The 20,634-nt window shown below is 42.6% G+C and overlaps 1 protein-coding gene across 2 annotated transcripts in view; it reads left to right on the top strand.

The window, feature by feature from the left end:
* Window positions 1-20,634, top strand: part of Fbxl17 (F-box and leucine rich repeat protein 17) — a 474,904-nt gene that overhangs the window by 448,518 nt on the left and 5,752 nt on the right. For both annotated transcript variants that reach the window (XM_050153522.1, XM_050153524.1), the window contains one exon: window positions 2,198-2,340. In XM_050153522.1, the coding sequence (XP_050009479.1) occupies window positions 2,198-2,340 (143 nt within the window). The remainder of the gene's footprint in view (window positions 1-2,197; window positions 2,341-20,634) is intronic.

Genomic DNA, 20,634 nt, shown 5'->3' with positions numbered 1-20,634 from the left:
GATGTTCTCCTTAGGGGCTCCTGTGAAAGCAAATGATGGTAAAATTCCCAAATTAACCTTTGACCTAAGAAAATTATAACTAGTCCCTGAGCACTTTGAAAAGGTCCGGCCATAGTTTTGTCAAAAATGTGCACCATTCAAAATTGTCTCTTGCAGTTGGTACCAAAAAACAGGTCTCATATTAGCACGTAAAAAAGAAAAAAAAATATTCATGACGTCATAAAAACCAGGTTGAGTTGATGTTGTGGGGCCCCATCTTCATCCTGGAAACTTCAAAAATTACTGTAGGAAAATTTGTTGCTTGTTATGGGAAATTTAGACATTAACAACAAGGACATATACTGACATATAAAGAAAAACACATATATGAGGAAAAGCAAAGAAAGTTTATCAAGTATATAATTATCCTTATTCTGTCCCATTTCATGGCTCCTGATCTAAGACAGAAACTCTGAGATATCTTTTTATCAACAGGCTTGGAATTGGAGCTCACTTGGTAGAGCATGAGACTCTTAATCTCAGGGTCGTGGGTTCGGGCCCCACGTTGGGCACCAAAATGATGTGGCTGCTTAGATTAATGCAGACAAATTGTGATAAGTATTTGCACAACTTTAATGGAAAACCAGACTCACGAAACCAAGGTTCCCACGCGGAGTACAGGAAACAGGAAGGGGCCCGCAGCTTCTACGAGCCCAATTTATCAGTAAACATTCGCCCGAGGCAAGCCTGCCCCAATGGGCGGGCTTATCCCTACACCAGCGAAGGGCAGGGCTGGTTCAGTACAGCATGGTTCAGCATGGTTCCAGTGACACCCTGTGGGGTTAGTGTAGGATATCCTTTCTGCTGCTACTCCTGTAACGTGCATGCACGCAATTGGAAAGTGTTAATGAATACCCGTGTTAGGAAGAACTTAAGAAAAATCTCTGTGGTATTTTTAATTGAAAACACTGTTGTTCTATAAACATTGGCTTCCTGTAAGTACTGTGTTACAGGAACCCTTGGGTTTGGATATAAGAGTTTTTTGTTTTGTTTAAAAAAAAAAAATCATTGAGATGGTTACCGGAGTTTTGCCAAGAGATATTTCCCGGGTTGTATTATTTACATGAGAAATTTATTCTGCCTTTCTAAATGTAGTCGACACAGTTTAGAAAATACCTCCCACCTCTATGGTTCCAGAAGTCAAACCGTGTCATCGGAATAAGGAAATAACTAGCAAACAATTGTTCTTTCCCTTTTAATGTCTGTGGCATTAGCATCAAGGTTTTCATTCACAGATTAACATTATTCTGGCTGCAGGTACTAAAATCTGTTTTCTATGCTTCATAAATGTTAAAGCCATACTCACCTATCAAACCACATACAAGTCCCTGGAGAGAGCCCCGTTTGCTGATTAGTGGCTCCAGCAGGGTGGTGGGTTGTGGAGCTGTTCAGGGGTAACTAAAGTACCTCTGAGACTCTAGTATAGACATCTGCATTTTAGAGGTGGTACAGGGATAAAGAACCAAGAACATCAGAGATAATGTCATGGTTTTCAGATGGCAGGCTCTTTTTATAAATGGATAGAGAGATTTCTGATATGAAAAGGAAATTTGCCATAACAAATACATTCCCTTTGCTGCACTCTAGCCTGGCACCAATTAAATTCTACTATATGTATAATATACTCTTAATTCCTAACAGCCCAAGAAGAAGTAATGTGAAAAGTATTATATGTTCTTATATTTTACAAGTAATGAACAGCTGGAAAAAATTATACTGATTCATAAAGAAATTATAACACACCTCAAAATGGTGTTTATGTGGTCAGTTTTTTTCTTTTCAAAAGTATTAGAGTTACCTTGAATAAAATTTAGATAGCACTTGGACTTTTATAATGCTCCATCTATAATTTACTTGTATTTATTTCTCTTGCAAATATGAATGATTGAAAGTATAGGTGACCTTGAGGTGAGTGAACTGGTAAAGACTGTATTCAATGCCAGGGAAATTACAGAATGATTATTCACCGCACACAAGGGTTTGTCATAGGGCAAGCTTTCTTAAAGCATTTCAAATTTAATTTAGTTTATAAAACATTCATTTGCACACAGCATTTCAGGAACAGGTTCAGTGAGGAGATGAGCCCTAGTCAATCATGGGCGGGAGGTAGGTTCCCTAACACTGCTAATGTCAAGACTTTCTCTCTTCCTCCCGGCAGCACTGATCGCCATTGGGCGATACAGCGTGACCATAGAGACGGTGGACGTTGGATGGTGTAAAGAAATCACAGATCAAGGAGCCACCCTGATTGCACAGAGCAGCAAATCCCTGAGATACCTGGGACTGATGAGATGTGATAAAGTAAGATGGACTTGTTTGTTTTCTGCATGGAGTTGCTATAGTAACTAGCTTAATGCCATATTCCTTCCTACATGCCCATGCACACTGCTAGCCATGTGGTTTTTGCCCTGATTTGCTAAAGTATTCAGGAATTATTTTTGTATTTCTGATTAATAATGGATTTTTGTACTTAAAGGGAAGGAGGCAATCACGTGGTATCATCATAGGATTTAGCTTCCTATCCCTAAATTCACAGAGCAGAATTTAAGAGGCTGCTGCAAACTGCGATTTATATGGTTTAACAAATGAAATTCTAGAGTTTAAGTTTCCTGTAACAGCAAACTGTCAAATTGGCTTTTCCTAAGTGTTCGTTTCATTTCTGCACACATGTGTGTTCTGGCCACTGGAGGCAAGAAGGAGCCAGTCTGTGTCTCCCTGCACCTTAGGTTGTCTCTCCTATCGCACACTGTGAAATGTCCCCAGAGGCCCAGCCAAAGTGCCATGGAGCCGTCCGTTGTCAGGGACTGAGCATGAGTTTAGGAATGGGACTGCACCTAACAAGACAGAGAAGGAAACAGAGAGCATCTGTGCAGCCCACTCAGCCCTGAGCAGATGTTCTCTCCTCTGCAGCTTCCATGATTTCCCTATAACAAATCAAAGAATGCCAAGTAAAGGCTGAGAAATCTCAGACACCTGAACAAGGCTCCGTACCCAAAGTCTTTGACATATGATTCCAACATTTCTTAAACGTGCCAGAGGCAGCCTTTAGCCAGAGGCAGCTTGCTTTGAAAAGGTGTGTCTCGAGATGTGCTCTAACAAAGTACTGGCATCTTCTTCAGTTTACATGTCTGTGCCACTTCTGCAATGAGTAGGGACAAATCTGTCACACGAATTGATACTAGACAAACATGTTGCTCAAAGGCCATGTATTTGTATACATTTTCTAAGTGTAGACAAATCTGGGGCAAAAATCACAATGGTCCAAATCCATTGTGTACTTTGTCATTTTTGACAATAGATCTAATTGTTGTTTCCAAGGTTTTAAAATCTCAACTGCTCTAGACCTTTGCTGGTTCTGTTCTAGAGACTATATTGTATCTTAGCCCAGCGCAGAAAGCTACTTGCTTTGTATCTTAGCAACAGCACTGAGACCCACCGGAGCAAGTCTCCCTCGACACTCATTGCTGGCTGAGAGGATGCTGATGCTAACCTTGTCACTTTACAGTTAAAGGGTCCCGCGATAGGCGGAGATCTCTGGAAATACAAAACAGTGATAGGCAAGCTCCTCAGCATCCATCAAAAACCCATGCCATATAAATGTCATCTCAACCAAGAACTCCAAAGTGAATGCATTTAGAGCCACTCTTTCTAGCCTGTCCTCTTTATAGTTTGTACCTTGAAAATTAGCTTCATCTTCAGATAGAAATTACAACCATTTATGTTCTTGTTTCTTAGTTCAGAACACTATTCCATCCCCTAGGCTAAGCAACATTTTGTTGATTTTAAGTTTAAGAATTCTGGACTTTAAAAAAAGACTAAATAAAAGCACAAATTACTGCAAAATGAGATAGAGAGGTCGTAGCAATTAGTGGTGTCCCTAAGGGTTGCAGTCTATTCTGTGTTTGGTTCTGCATCCTTTCTCAAACAGAGGATGGCTCTGTGAGTCTGTTGCCTCTGACACAGTACCGTCTGGCCTTAGCCTGCTGCAGTTCAGCCCAGCCCAAGGAGCTCAGTCTTGCTGTCTGGCTTCCTGAGACTCGAGTCTGCTCAGAGCCAAACATGAGGGCTTCAATGAGAACAGAAGACATTTCCAAGCCACACACGACATGCAAGCAAAGTATTGAACAGAAAGTTGGATGGAAAATCCAAACTAAAGTAGTTTTTCAGATTTCCAATTTTGCTTTATGTCATCCATCTTTAAATTCTCATCAAGACCCGAAGAAAGATTTGCATGGAGGAGAAAAGCAGCCCATAATAAGGGGAGTGTCCTCTGGGGCCAGAGCGTGGTTCAGATATGGGCTTACACACTCTGATAATAAGGGGAGTGTCCTCTGGGGCCAGAGCGTGGTTCAGATATGGGCTTACACACTTAATAGTAGAGTAATCCTGAGCACAGCTTCTTGCAGCATTTGTGAAATGAGGATTATCCTAGGACCCATCTTGTAGAATTGTGAACATTTAAACAAATTAATGAATATAAAGTACTTAGGATAATGTCAATCATATATAAAATACCCTGAATTACTATTCTTTTTAATGACATAGTAACTTGTATTATACAGTGGTATGTGAGTTTACGAATATAATACACACACATATCACATCACATTTTGAAAGCAAATTTAAAGAGGAAATAAAATACTCAAACTATAGAAGATACCTTTGTAGATTTTTCACATCTAAACTTCTGTGTTCTATAGAAAGATACCAATAATCACTTTCTACACATTTCCCTAGTAAAATCAAATGTCTCCACGGAACACTGCATTTGAGTAAAGTCCCTCACCCATCTGCTCAGGCACAGAGATGAAGACAGTATGAACATAAGACACTGGTGTGGGCTGAGAAACTAGCAAGGAGAAATAAAGGCAAACAGGAGTGGAAATAAGAACAGTAAAAGCAGGGCCACGGCCTGGAGATCTGCTGTGTGTCCCCAACATTGGTCATCAAGCCAACAAAGCATCAACCAAAGTGGTGCATACCACTGTGTCGCTATAGCTCAACCAGTGCTGCTAACCACTAACAAAGGTCATTAGTTAGCGAGCCCCACCTTGTTTGGCACACCGTCTGGAGCCAGCCAAGGGCCAAGAGACTTCATTGTTACACAATTAGACACCTGGCCAAGAATGTGGCCAGCAGGATCCCTGAGCTGGGGAGACATGTCGGTGAGTTTGTAAGTCTCTCCATCATGTTCTAGAGTTCACTGGTCCTTAGAAATCACAAAGTCAGCTGGGTATTGGGGGTGAATTCCTTTAGTCCCAGAACTGAGGTTGGGGGGACAGAGATGAGGCATAGACTCTGGTTCCAGGTCATCCAGAGTTACATAGTGAGACTCTGTCTCAAGAAAAGAAAGACTTGGTAGAGTCTAGTTGCATTTTCTTTTATATATAGGTTTCATTCGGTACTGCTTACATTTAATTTGGAGGCTATATTTAGCCAAACTTGTACTTTCCCCTACTTCTGCTTCTAAGAGGTTATAAGAATCATAACAAAATGTCTTTTATTTGCTGTAGGAAAATCTCAATATCTCTCTCTGTCTCCTCTCCTGACCCCCAGATGCAAAGGATCAAACATATTCTTTGCAGCTGAAAAAGCATGTACACGGATTATCAATGTCTAAGTAGATTTGCAGTAAATTTGTTTGGCTGCAACACTGCTGAGTCCTGGGGAGGCGTCCCCCAGCCCTCCAACCACTGGAGCCTTCCCCACGCAGCTGTAAAGTTAGGAAGTGCATTAAGAAGGCTCTGAGTAGCTTTTCCGATGACTGGATGGATAAGCATGTTAAAAGGTTTTGAAGCTGACGCCACATAATCTCCTAAACTTTAATGCATTGTAAAAACCAAGAGAAGAAAACGCTGTGTGAGACTGCTTTGATGAATTGGGGGGAGCTTATACTCTTAGTCACTGTTCAAAGACTTACTTGACCTTGGGAATTAGAGCTGACCTGAAATCACCTATCAGTTTGACTCACATTTATTTAGTGACTTAGTTAAAAGTACGTAGGTAATCGATGGGACTGAAATAAAAGCAATGTGTTTACTGTAGCTTCCACAGCCACAAACAGTCAGTGGTGACTTTGTTCATAGAAATCGTTTTCACGACTTCAGTGAATTCTAGACTTTAGAGATCTGTTTCTTATGATATTTTCCTTATTTCTTACAAGGCGATTTGGATAGAGAACAAAACTGAAAGGGAAAAGCGCATGGGAAAGCTGTAGGGCAAATGGAAATGCAATGTTCAAGGTTAATGAAAAAGGTTTGGGGTAACAAGGTTGATGAGAAGAGAGAGGGCACAATGGAATGGCATTGGCTGGAAAAGGAGACCTCGCCAGAGGCAACTTGGCTGGCTTGGGAAACCTCTGCAGTGTGTGTTAATACCAAAGTTTGGAGACACAGGCCTGAATTATGAGCAGTGAATAACATCATAAACGTAGCAATTCTCAAATGCCAAACCCTTGTGAAAAGCAGTTGGATGGAGAAATGCTGGAGCTTTTAAAAGCTCCCTTTCACTTTCTATTTTTTTTTAACTTCATGCAGAACTAATTTTACACACTGTTCATTTGATTTGAAAATGCCAGCGTCTGGGGTATCATTAAAGAGCGTTATTGAGGGAGCCACTCTTGGCAACGCTTTCACTTAAAATGCTTAGTTCTTATGTTCCTGCAGAGTTATAAACTAGAAGAAAATGTACCCCAGTTTATACCTTAGGCCACTCTGCCTTGCCCCCCCCCCCACCACCACCCATCACCACTAGACAGGTAGCTGCCTTCTGCTGCTGCCGTCTCCTGGACCACTAGAGGTGTCTGGAAGGCTGTGTGGACCCTGCTACTCCAGGACTAGACATAAATGGACTGTGAAGGTCCACTCCAGTGTCCTATGACCAAAGCCTCCTGGAATTCCTTTGATTTCTGCTTGACATAAATTAGAACTACACAGGCGTGAAGCGTCCACCAGGCAGAGATCAGGGAGGCTGCTGGGGGAGGAGGGCTGCCTTTGTGGCCTCTATTGATCACTCAGCTGCCTGCAGGCCAGGGGCCCAGCGGAGGCTGGCTCTTATTGGTCCAAAGCATGAAAATAATCAAATTAATTCATTTCTTATCAAAAATTCACTTCCCAAGACCATCTTCCTCGTCTGCCACAATTCTTGAAATTCTCAGTTGAAGAGAGAAATAGTGATTTATTTTGATAAAGGTCGCTTGCTATAATATCTTCTCTAGGATGTAAGAAAGCCTGACTCTCGCGAAGAATTCCTTATTTAAGTGGCAGAGAGATGGCTAATATGGAAAACAAGTGATAGGAACCAGTCAGCCAGAGCTCTGGTTACAGCCGTAAGATACAGAGGGCCCAGTCCTGTGTGCCCAAGTTAATTCAGGAAAATTTGACCACTGAACTGCTTTTCTCAGAAGGCAATTATGGGACAAGAAGGCCTCAACAACCAAAATATTTCTGTGGGAAAAAAAATGGGGTTTTTAGTAGCTTGTTTAGGGATTGTGAACAGGAAAGCCCTATGGGGAAAATAATAGACGGTTCTGTAACTAATACATAGAACTAACTGGAAAAATCAGTTTAAGGGAAAAATAATTTGTGGGGCACTGTGTCCAGGACTGTTTTGGTAGCAATTCAGCCATGAAACAAAGTTGAGTACCTGCCGGGCTCTCCTTATCCCCCTACGAATGCACAGCTGGTTTCAGATCGCCCTGAGCCAAAATTTAAAATTAATGCTTTGCTGAAAAAAAAATACATTGAAAAAATTTGCTTTCTGTTCTACGAAGGCAGAAGTGGTCTGACTGACCTATCCTGTGTAATCTGTCTTGAGAGACCTGTCACTGCACAGCACACCTTGTATGCCAAAAAAAAGGGGGCGAGAGGAGGTGGTGGGAGGTAGAGGTGGCAGGGGCTCCAAGCTCTGGGCAGAAGTCTTTGCTTGAGGCATCAGCATCTTCCTTTTGCTGATGAAACAGTTCGCAGGTGATTTTCGCATAGAAGCACTTTAAAACACATTTTACAGCCCTCTCCTGATCATCCCTGGTAATGGAACAGGGAAAAGCCTTGGGCTGAGACTCGGAGGTTATCTCTCAGCCTCATTCTAGTCAAGTGTTCCCATCGCCATCCCTTCCCATCCTGTCCCGAGCTCAGCCCTTAAATCAGAAAACACTGGTGTGGGCCTCCTTGGAACAGGCAGCACTGGTCAGCACCGTGCTATCCTGCTAGCTTTTCACTTCTGTCATTTGTGACCTGAAACACAGTAATAACTTGTGTATGACCAGAGGGTCAGACAAGAGTAATTGAAATGAGAGTAAACCACTGAGCACAAGTCAGGTTCACTATAAACAAGAAACAAAAATTAGCTTTGGTTATCATTAGTATAACTATTGTTCTTACTTTTGTGTGCATTTCTACTTTGAAATCTTTTATATGACAGATTCATCATGTGCCCTAGCAGGATCATAATTTCTAGCTCTGAATACAAATGCACATGCTAAGGGTTGTTTTTTGTTTATTTGTTTGTTTTTGTTTTGCTTTGTTTTGTTTTGTTTTGTTTTCAGGACAGGGTTGCTCTGTGTAGCCCTTGGATGTCCTGGAACTCACTGTGTAGACCAGTCTGTCCTCAAACTTTAGAACTAGAGATTTTCCTGCCTCTGCCTCCCAAATGCTGGGACTAAAGCTCAGTGTCACCACTACCCAGCTATATGCTAAGATCTGAAAAACAAAAAACAGTCTCCGGAGACACATGCAGCAGTATTTCAAAATAATAGAATGTGTTTTCAGTCATCAGGATTCTGTTTCATTAAAAGGAAAGAGAGGAAGGCAAAACCTTGAGGACCACTTGGTTTTATATTTGTATGACTCTGTTTTGAGCAGGGTAAAGACCTGCCAATCAAAAGTTAGTCAGGATCCAGATAAGACTAGGGTTTGCTTCTGGAGAAGATCGACTTCTGGTAGGATCTTGTAAGATGTCATTGTTGCAAATAGCTGCTTGTTAGGGATTTGATGTAAATGAAAACATTAGCTTATTTTCCACAAACTGACGGAGCGTCTGCAGCCCCACCCCCACCCCCAAATACTGTAGAGTCAGTAGCCCTATGCCATGTTTGCCTGAAGGCACCCCCACAGCATCATTGCTTCACAGTCAATATTCGCCTTGGGGCTTCGAATTGGCTTCAGTAATACTATGAAAGAATGAGGCTGGATAGCAATGTGATTTTTATATTTAGCTGTAGAAGGGGTAATGGCAGCTCACTAACCCTTGACCAAGCACCAACAGGGCTGGTTTCACCAGCCTGTGAGACTGAGGGCTCCCTACAGTCGGAAAGGAAAATTGAGGTCCCAACACTCAGTGACAAGCTGTCTGCTCCTGCCCTGCTTACCCTCTGAGAATCGTGTTTCGTTTGTTCGTAAGGTTTTCAGAGAGCAGAGCCTTTCTCCTTCAATTCTGTCATGTATGTTAGTCATCAATAAACGTCTATTGAGGGCTCACTATGTACTGCAGTCACTGTGGTAGGAGAAAACGTGAAGAAGTCGTCCCTCGGCCCCTGGAGCCTGAGAAAGAATGGCAAGTTGAATCTCGTGAACTAGATTATTGTGCAACTTGTGGTCCACTCATTTAAGAGAACATCCGAGTGATTCTCCTGAATCAAAACTCTTACGTTGGTCCAGCATCAGCCCTGCTGCCGCCATCTGGCACCCCCCACCCCCAGCACCCTCCTCCCCTTCCCCATCCTCTTCCTTGTGTTCTGGCACCCTAGTGTTAAACCTCCTGAAAGGGTTGTCTAGGATCAGTTCTCCTGGCTCTCTCCTTGCTCCTTTCTTTCCAGTTTCACCCTCACTGTGGCTCTGATATGATGCTTCAAACAGCGTCCACCTCCCTGTCTCCAGCTTTGTCATCTCCTGGCAACTGTCAAATGATTGCAAATCCCAATCCGGGAGGTGCTTTTCTGTCTTGCCCATCACCACTGCTGACTTTCCCATCTCCCACCACCCTCCTGTCCCCCAATGTCTCTATTCCCTGGATTTCAGGAAGGGACTACCCTCATATGAAGTGAGCAAATCTTAGCTCTCACTTGCTGAGGTGGGGGCATTGACCCTTCTCATCCTCATTACACAGAAAGTTCTCCTTCTTTAAAACAGGACCTGCCCCGGCATCAGGCCCACATTACTCGTTAAACAAATATGTATTAGAGGCTGGGTGGCTGTGTGGATTGCCTTCTGTTTATCATATGTAGTCTCTTCATCCTTAGCAGCCTTTTGTTGCTGTCTTTATTCAAAGTCTCCAAGACTTACCGTATGAAATTACTATATAGCTAAAAGCAAGTTCGACAACATTTAGAACCCACTGCCTCTTAACCATTTGATAGATTGAAAAAAAAAGGTACCTAGAATGAAGAAAATAACCAAGTAAAAAAGATGCTGAGTTAGGTTTAATACCCATTTCTTGTAGGTAGAGGATTCTGGGAGTGGCCAGTGGGACAGCCAACCAGAGCTCAAGCACCTGCTGTGTTGTTGCATTTGAACTCCTTGCTAGTCCAGCCCTGCAATGCTCTGGTTTCTGTGCAGTTCTGCTTCTCAAAAGCATACCCAAACAAAGAAAAAAAAAAAAACACTTATTTTCAGATTTTTAAAAATAATTTATTTAACTTTATTTTATATGCATGGTATGAGGGTATCAGATCCCCTGGAATCAGAGTTACAGATAGTTGTAAACTGCCGTGTGGGTGCTGGGAATTGAACCCCGATCCTCTGGAAAAGCAGCCAGTGCTCTTAGCCCCTGAGCCATCTCTTCAGCCCTCAGATTCTGGATGAATATGATCAGAATATATTTTTGCTGATAATCAGTTGTTTGGGGAAGCAGGTCAGACCTCTCAATCTCACCTGGCAGAAAGTACAGTTTTAGGAAGCTAGCTTTTCCTCTGGCGCTTTCTTGGTGATCACCAGGTCCTGAGCCTTTGTATATGACAATAAAACCTAAAAACTGAGAAGCATAAGAAATGAAAACCATTCGGTGCAAAAGGAAACTTTTTTTTGTGTGTAGAGAGTTTTCTCCCTCAATTATGTTTTCAACTAAGCTCTAAGAGTTCAATTTAGAAACACCCAGATGTGTTCCATAAATACATTGTGCTTGCCACTATGACTACCTTCATTATCCTATTAGGGCCCAGGTTTTCACATCGCTGTTCTTTTGCTGAAGCATTGGGGGCACCACAGATGACTCCTCTAGGTGACTCGAGCTCTCCCCGTGTCCTGCGTCCATGTTTTGGTTTTTCATGTGTACTGCCTGTGCAAATGCGTGGCCCGGAGCATTGATCAAGCCCATGATCACGCCTGGAAGACTGACCCGAAAGCTGGCTCTCAGCTTGAAACATCCTTCACGGTGGAAGATTGCTTGGTGAGACCAGGGATGAAAATGTCACTAACTTTTTCTCTGACAGTCAGGTTATTGGACTTCCTGTCACACTAATCTCTAATTAGAGGCTTCAGGTCCGTGAGCCCCAATTCTCACTTAACACTGCAGGCGTTTCTGTGATCCCCGTCTCCCAGGTTCTTCGCTGCTTTCTCCCTGTGCTAATTCAAGTGAATAGAAGCAGCGCTAGTGTTACCAGGCAGCCTGCATTTCAGGAGAGAGACAGCATGAAGCCAGGCCCGTGGTGCTATTGACAGAGCGAGCATAGCGCCCCCCCCCCTCCCCTCCAATCATTGCCGATTCTGAAATGGAATGGCTGCATTTGACAAAGTTGACTGAATTTACAAGGCTGCCCCTCTCAGGGTCACTGCATTCTCTGGGTCTGTCTCTTCCTATGCTCTGGGATTTTTAGATGAGGATTTTGTTTGTCATCACTCAGGAATTCTGTGCGTGTGTTCTCTCTTTCTCTCACTCTGTCCCCTGCTCCTTCTTCTCCCATGCCTGCCCTGCCTTCCCTCTTCCCAGCCCCTCTCCTTCCTGCACGGGCATTTTACAGTCTTAAGATACCAAGGAACCAAGTTCTGTCTTTAAAGAGCTCACCCACGAGTGGAGCTTTGTGTCGGAAACATACTGCATCATGTGTGCTCTGTGACCAGCTGACCCCGCGATTAGCAAGCGGCATTTAAGATGCCAATGAGATATGCAGGTTTCTTCTTTTAAAGGTACTGCACAGTCTTTGATGGCTTCTCTCGCACCCTGAATAGCTCCTTGCAGAAGCACTAAGTCCATATGAGAACTGCATTTCCGGGCTCTTTGTTCTCCATAGCTGCTGGGAAAGTCAGTGGTGACCAGTTAGAGGTCTGATGCCAGGCATGAAAAGAGACATCCATGCGTATTTAACCTTTTGTGCAGCACAGCAATGAACATTTTAAAAAGATGACTATAGCCTCCAAGTCCCCTTCTCCAGCTCCCGTAGTCTGTGCAGTGGGGAGGGCATCACAGAAGGGGTGGGTACTTGTTGCTGTTACTTCTGGCTCTCAGGTGCCAGTGGTAGGAATCAGCTGTTCCCTCCACCTGTGCTGTGCATCTGACTCTCTTGAGAGCCTCCAAAGACTGATCCCTTACAGAGACTGATACAGTTGCCTGGGAGATGGCCGGGCACCAGGGTTTTAAAGAGATCCCCTGCTCGTTCTGATAATCAGTTGGGATGACAGTCACTATGTTCTTGTCTGTTCCTGATGACAGACACAGTTTAATTGATTCCACATCAGGAAGCATGTATCATATGTTTGTTATGTGTGCATCACTGTGGGGCTCCTGGCTGGAGCCCTGGATAAGATGAGAAAGGGGAAGCTGCTTACATACCAGTTGAAACAGGACTCTAAGACTCACCTTGATGTTGAACAAAAGAGATACAGGTGCTGTTGAATTCCTGGTTTCCAGTTCTGCCCATAGGGAAAGCACAGTAAAATGTGGCTTGTCACTAAACCGGCGACATGAAGAATCCTGCTAAAAGGAGAGAGAAATGGATTCATTAAGATCTCTGTAATTCCACAGATAACCAATGCACATTTTTAGCTATGGCAGGTTCCGGAAAATCAGCCCGTCAGCTGGTGTTTCACTCTCTGCGAAGGGCTGGTGATGAAGCTCCGTGGTGGATCACTTGCCCGGCTGACAGGTGTGTCCTGGCTCAACCACCAGCACCAAGGGGAAACGGTATCTTGTCATAAACTGCACTCCAATGGGCCATCATATCACATGCAGATTTTGAGTGACCCTTAACTTCCTGTAACTATCCACCACTTTCAGAGCCTGTGGGAACAAGCTGAAAGAGCACCAGAGTGAGCATAGAGAGACGTTTGCTGGCACCCAGTGAATACCGTGGATGTCCAGTATAGTTTCCCAGAGATCCAGTTAACAGAAGCAGACTCCAGGGTCAGTTGCCCCAGAGACAACACTCTGCCTCTGGGCTGCTTGGAGTTAGCCCCTAGGGCTGTTAGCATTGAGTGACATTGCCCAGGGAGTCTGTGAGCAGTGACAGACCAGTGTCAGAACTGGAGTCCTGAATTAGGAGGCAAGCCCTGACTGAGTGTGCTGTGTGCGCTGTGAGCGCTTCCCACCTGCACGGTGGGGCCATTTTCTTCACCTCCTACCTCCTCAGAGCAGAGCCATTGGGAACCAGGGGTGCACTACAGTTTACAAAGTCGAGACTGGCTGTTCTGTCATCACAGAACAGGCTTCCCTTCCTATCTGCACACTGTGTATACATTTAATATATGTGGCACACAGACAGACACTGTTTTTGAAAGTCCCGCACACACCCTGTGTTTGGGAGGCATTTCCCAACACGCTGGAGCGCCTGCTCTGGACTTCCCTCTGTGACAGCTTGCATTTCTCCTCTCGGCTTTTGCTACTGCTGCAGTCATTACCTGTCTTCCTGCTGTGTTATAAGCTCCAAGGCAGCACATCCCGTATCCATCTTGCTGACCATTCTCTCTGTGGAACATGAGGAAACATTTCTCTGCAAAGAAGGTGGGAGAGAAAGCCATTTTGGTTTTGGAGTGCCGGACCCAGGCTGGCTTTGTCAGAAGGGCCCTCGTTATAGCCCTGAGCGTCACCCTGTTTTAACCAAACCTCGTTGTCTCTTGCATGCACAGCTCCACAGTAGTCCCTGCAGGCCAGTGGCATCTATTATTTGTCAGAACAGCCCTATGGAAGAGATTGTCAGGTGCTTGGAAATGTATTTATATCCCAGCTGGAGTCTTTGTTTTCAGTGCTAGGAAGTCTTACAGGGCAGACGAGCATTGGACTCACGCTTCATGTTCAGCAGTGTTAGGCAGGTGCCACAGCACTGTGTGTTAAGATCCTGAGGTCACTCTAACTGGCTCACTCTGTGCACTACTGATTTCCACTGTACCGCATGGTATCCTGTCGTGACATGTTCCCAGGCAGACAACTGGAAAGTAGTTGATGTTCATCATGTGGCTCCCTTCCCACCCACGAGGTTGTTTTCTCTCCAACACAACCAGGTACTTTTTTGTAGAGATTCCATCCCAGGGGTTCAGTGATTTTGCACTCACGATGGTGGTAGAGAAATTGTTGCCGGGTACAAGACTATCTAGAACAGGGATATACTTTTGTTATACCTTACTGCTCATTACAGTTAAAAGATTAACACAAATTTTAAAATAGTTTACCAAGGTAAACAGTAAGGATCTTACTTCCGTCTTATCCCAGTGCATGAAATCTAATCTGCAGGGGGTATTGGGAACAGTTGTTAAGATTCTGTAATTTCTATTAACCTGGGACTGTACTCTCTGCCGCCTGTCACACGCAGTGACAGGGAACCAACAACAACAACCAAAGAAAACCACTCTATTCCTTATCTCATGGAGGAGCGAAGCCGTATCAGTTCCAAGGCATCCCCCTCCCCCAAAAAGAAAAGGTACAGATGGCATTGTTTGTTCTCTCTACTGCCAAATAACTGACATCAGAAGAGACCTTAAGTGTCTTGAAATTTTCAGACTTTCCATGAGGCCTTCTTGAGTTAACCATCTTAAGTAAGCCTCTAAGGCTGCAATCATCAAATCTTCTAAGATGTAGGGTTTGTAAAGTATTGGAAACCTGTTTTCATCCAAGATTCTTAACCTGTCTCTTGTTGCTTTGTGTGTAACTGATATTGAAGGAGGGCTGCCATCTGTCAACCCAAAGTACAGTTTAGTCATTTCATAGAGCTGCCTGACAGCCTTGTAAGGGCAACAATCTCTCTACCACTATTATGAGTGCACAATCACTAAACTCTTGGAAACGTGCTTCTGCAAAGAAGTACCAGGTGGTGTTGGAGAAAAAACAATAAAATCCAAGAGTCAGGATGAGGAGGAATGTAAGAAGAGATTGCACTTTCGTTCCCAGCTGTCCAGAACTGAATAATCACACAGAGACTATATTAATTTTAACACTGTGATGTGGGAGTCCCCTCTGTGTGCTGTGATTACCATTAATGAGTAAAGAAACTGCTTTGGCCTGTTGATGGGACAGAACTTAGGTAGTGGGGAGGACTAAACTGAATGCTGGGAGAAAGAAGGGCAGAGTGAGAGAAGCCATGGATCCTCTGCCTGAGACAGATGCTGGGAATATTTCCGGGTAAGCAACTGCCATGTGGCGATGCACAGATTGATGGAGATGGGTTAAATTAATATAAGCATTAGCCAATGAGAAGCTAGAGCTAATGGGCTAAGTAGTGATTTAATTAATACAGTTTCTGTGTGATTATTTCGGGTCTAAGCTAGTTGAACAGCTGGGAATGAACAAGCACTATCCTCCAACAACACTATTTGGCCAATAGCTTAGGCATATTCCTAGCTAGCTCTTACATCTTAAATTAACCTATTTCTATTAATCTATATATCACCATAAGGGTATGGCCTATCAGTAAGTTGCCCACATCTTTCTCCCTCGGCAGCTACATGGCATCTCCCTGACTCTGCCTTCTTTCTCCTTGCATTCAGTTTAATTTTCCCTGCCTAGCTCAGTTCTGCCCTGCCATAGGCCCAAGTAGCTTCTTTATTAGCCAATGGTAATAAAATATACTCACAACATAGAGAGGGGAAATCCACATCATCTCCCCTTTTCTGTCTAAATAAAATCGAAGGTTTTAACTTTAGTATAGTAAAATTATATATAACAAAACAGGTATCAAGCAAGAATTACACTTATTTAGTTTATTTGTATCTGGAAAGTTTCATATCTAATTTATCTTTTATCATAACTAAAGAAAACTGTAACTGTTTATTTTCAACTCCATCAAAGACTCCAGACAGATAAAATATTACAGGAAATACATTGTAAGCAACTTTCAAAGTTCTAGAATCTCACTGCCTGGACAGTTACCCAAAGTTATTCTGTAACATTGTAGGCACCCATCAACCTGCAGGCTCATAGTATCCAGCATCCATCAGACTTTTCCATGAAGCAGGAAATGTGAAAGTCTGTTTTATCTGTGTTGGCAGTTTGTCAGTCACTTATTCTGTGTCCTGCAGACTGTCTGGCGGTTTCTCCTGTGAAGCAGGACCCTGCAGGATCATTCCATCCTTTGGAAAGTTCAGCAGTCACTCTTCTGTGGGCCCTGCATGTCCAGTTTGTACAGCATATCATCAGACAGTCAGGCAAGAACAGTTTCTTGCCCAAATGGCTAGTTGTGTCACATTTAAGCAAATTTCATAATGAGTTTCTTCAATGCCCATCAACCTCTTGAAGTAGATTGGTGTTGCCCAAAGCAGGCATGTCTCATTGTTGAGAAAAGTCTTAAGTTTTTAAAACATTTTAAATGCCACATTATGTCGGTCTTTGAAAGGTTTGAAAATACCTATCCATCTGAAATATATCTCTATTTATCTAGAAAACCTAACATAACTAAAAGTTTGATTATTATAGATGACTTTCTATTCATCAGTATTTCTTAATTATTCATTACATTTTAAAGATTCATAACAATGCAAAGTATTCATCTCTATATCATATTCCCCTTATTATTATCTTTTTTAGAAATTGACTGTGACCATTTATACCTAATCCCTTTTAAATGAAAACAAACATTTATAAACAGTTATTTGGAAGATTTGGGTATATTTTTCTCTAAACTGCTTCCTGCTGTTTTTTGGGTGAAGTATTTTTAGGGTTCATGGAGACCTTTCAGGGGGTCTTCTTCCATCAAACCACATTAGCCTGGAAGGAATCCATAGGTTCTCATCTTCTGTGGAAACAAAAGCAGAACCTCTTTTCCAGAGCTACATATCCTTAGACTCAAATTTTGAAGTCAAGACATCTTTATGTTGGTTTAGCCTAGCAGCTCCCACAATCAAATGTCTCCCTTCATTTAACACATTAGCAGTCAAAAAATTCAAAGAAAGCCCAATAACATACATAATCTAGACTTTTATTGTATTTTCCATCTTTACATGTTTTTTTACTCTATTACTTTTTTAATATTTATTTTAAGGAGGTATGTTTACCACTTCTGCAAGCCATGCTCACTGCCCCAGCTCCAGGGATGTAGCGGGTCTATGTCACCATTAAGCAACTTGTAGTGCTCTGCTCAAAAACCTTAAGTGCTCTGTAGAAGGATCTCCTGAAAGAGCCAGAGCCATTCATGCCCTTAGTTTCTTAAAGGAGCTGCGTCTCTGCTTGTGGTCCACAAACGCAGCCTATCTGAAAAAAAAAAAAAATGCAGCTACAAGAAGCTGCTCTTGACTCCCATTTTTGTGAGTCTAGAAGCCCTCTTTTCTTTCTTAAACTTTCTTTTAAGTCTTATGTTGATCCATGCTCTAGACAGTGGGCGCCATTGGTAAGCTGAGACTTCACTTTTGTTTTTGGCTGCCCAGACCCAAATAATTACACAAAAACTATATTAATTACAATACTGTTTGGCCAATAGCTTAGGTGTATTCCTAGGTAGCTCTTACATCTTTAATTAACCCATTTCTATCAACCTGTGTATCACCACGAGGCCGTTGCCTACTACTGGTAAGGTTCCAGTGTCTTTCTCTTTGGACAGCTACATAACATTTCCCTGACTCCATCTTCTTTCTTCCCACATTCAATTGAGTTTTCCATGCCTACTTTTATTCTGCCTTGCCATATGACAAAACAGCTTCTTTATTAACCAGTGGTAATAAATATATTCACAGCATACAGAGGGTAATCTCACATCCCAGGAACTTCAGTAGTTAAAGGGCTTGGAACAGAGGTCAGATGGAGACTTTAGAAAGTCTGGTGAAGACTTAACTTTGACTAGGCACAGTACTGGCATGTTCCCTTTTTGTGTACACAGAACAAATTCTCCTAATAACTCCTGTATTCACCAAGCCAACACATATGCATCGAGTGTGAACTGCATGGTATGCGTGTGCCCAAGGCCCCAAACAAAACACGACTGCTACCTTGTAGAACCTGCATCTTAGTTGGCTGAGAAGAGCAGACAGTGTGTTTTGAGTGGAAAACAGAGTTGAAGGAAGTACTGCTTGTTGTCAAGGAACTTACAGTCTGGGTATAAAGTAAAACATGCTATTATCTCTATCTCAAACTAGACTAGAACTTTCTCCATTAAAGAGATAAGCACTTTGGGCTGGAAAGGTAGATGCTTCGGTGAAGATAAGAACTAGTTCTGCAATCATGGAGACATGAATTCAGATCACCAGCATCCAGGGCTCCATGTGTCTGTAACCCTAGTGTTGGGGGATGGAGATGATACTCACTGGCCAGCCAGCTAGCCAACATGGCAAGTTCCTGTCCTACAAGAACCCCTGTGTCAAGGGAATAAGGCAGGGAATGATGGCAGAAAGCATCCACTGTCCCCTCTGACCTCCACATGAGGCCACTCAGGCACACGTATTTGCGCTGTCACATGCATGTACCACACACATGAAAAAAATTCGTCAAAAAGTTTAAAGACCAAATCACTTAGTTTCTTCTTGTTGACCTACTGTGTTCCAGTTGCTGTTTCTTGTCTCCGACAAGCACTTTCTGAGGTAATGAGGAAAGTAGGACCACTCGATGCTTGGGGTTTCTTTGGCATATTTTATGAGATCTTATATTTTCTGAAATAGTTGAATTCTAGCTTAGGTTTGTGCTTAGCAGGAACTTCCTGTTGATGATGTTGACACGGATGTAATAAGAAGGAAAGGACTGGAGGGCAGTTCACACTGGATCTCTGGACTCTGAGTTCTCTCCTCACCCCGCTGTAGCAGCAACAGCAGCAGCAATATACTGAAACTATGGTATGATTTACCTTAATTAGCATAACAAATTGCCTCACATTTTCAAAAAGTGCTAATAGATGTTAACTCAAAATAGATTAAAATACCAGACAAATTGTACTACTTTAAAACGAGTTATAATAATCTTGAAGATGTAGATCATGGTTAGGCTGTCTTTGGAGCGAATGACAAAATCTAATCTTTCTTGTATACTTTTTAAAAACCTGGGGCATATGCTTTTTTTCCTTTCAATCACAGTAATTTTTTCAAATAACACTTCTGAGTTTTTCTTTAGGAAGACACTTCACTTTCCAAATCTCATGTGAAGTAAATTAGTTACCATTGAAGGAAAGATGTTATGAGGGATTATGTTTAAAACACCTTTATCCCCTCATTTATATTACATACATTTTATAGGTTAGAGAATGTTCCTTCACCCTAGCAAGTGGAATGGCACATGAACAAAATTTCTGCAGGTTTGTGTATGTCAGCATAAGACTGAAGATGGCTGGGGGCTGGAGAGATGGCTCAGCAGTTAAGAGCACTGCCTGCTCTTCCAAAGGTCCTGAGTTCAATTCCCAGCAACCACATGGTGGCCCACAACTATCTGTAATGAGGTCTGGTGCCCTCTTCTGGCCTGCAGACATACACACAGACAGAATATTGTATACATAATAGAAAGATAGATAGATAGATAGATAGATGATAGATTGATAGATAGATAGATAGATAGATAGATAGATAGATAGATAGATAGATGTTTTTAAAAAAAAGACTGAAGATGGCTTGGTTTCCCCTGATATCTTACACCAAGCTCAAGCCCCTCTTCGGCACAAGAGCACGTTTAGAGTCTACAAGAAGAAGTAAGCGTCACATTTACTTCTGAGGAGCCAGTGAACATAACGGCATATACAATCTACCATTAGCACCACCCGGAGACATTATAAGTAAAAATAGAGCACACGCCGCACTCTCTCCGCGTAACATTTCCCCAGCCAAAGTCTGAAATGGTTTGCTTGCGTGCTCTCTTCTGCGTTCTCTGGAATTTACAGTGCGCAGTTAGCAGAAGGGTTGCTTAGAAGATGCACGTTATCTACTGAGGCCCGCCATTGTCCGTTCCATCGCAGCTACACAAAGCCGACCTGTTCTTAATATCCTACGAAAGCCAGAGCATTCCCATGATAGCATCTCTATTCTTAAATACAGGTTTACCTTACTTCATGAAAAAGAAATAGATAAATTAAATTCCGTTGAATCAAAGGAAGTGATATTAGGGGAGCTGATGAAATAAATTAACCCTCCCTTGAAAGGGTTTGCTAATGTGAAAAATTCTTACCTTAATTTATACACTTCATAAATCTGTGTCTCTGGGTATCGAGTTTGCTTAAGGTGAATTACATTCCTCTTTCTGGAGAAGCTATACACTGGAATTTTTTTCTTCTTA

This window comes from Alexandromys fortis, unplaced genomic scaffold (assembly GCF_014885135.2).
Source record: "Alexandromys fortis isolate MF-2015 unplaced genomic scaffold, M_Fortis_MF-2015_v1.1 scaffold_61, whole genome shotgun sequence".
Classification (NCBI taxonomy): Eukaryota; Metazoa; Chordata; class Mammalia; order Rodentia; family Cricetidae; genus Alexandromys; species Alexandromys fortis.
This window is presented reverse-complemented; position numbering and strand designations above follow the sequence as displayed.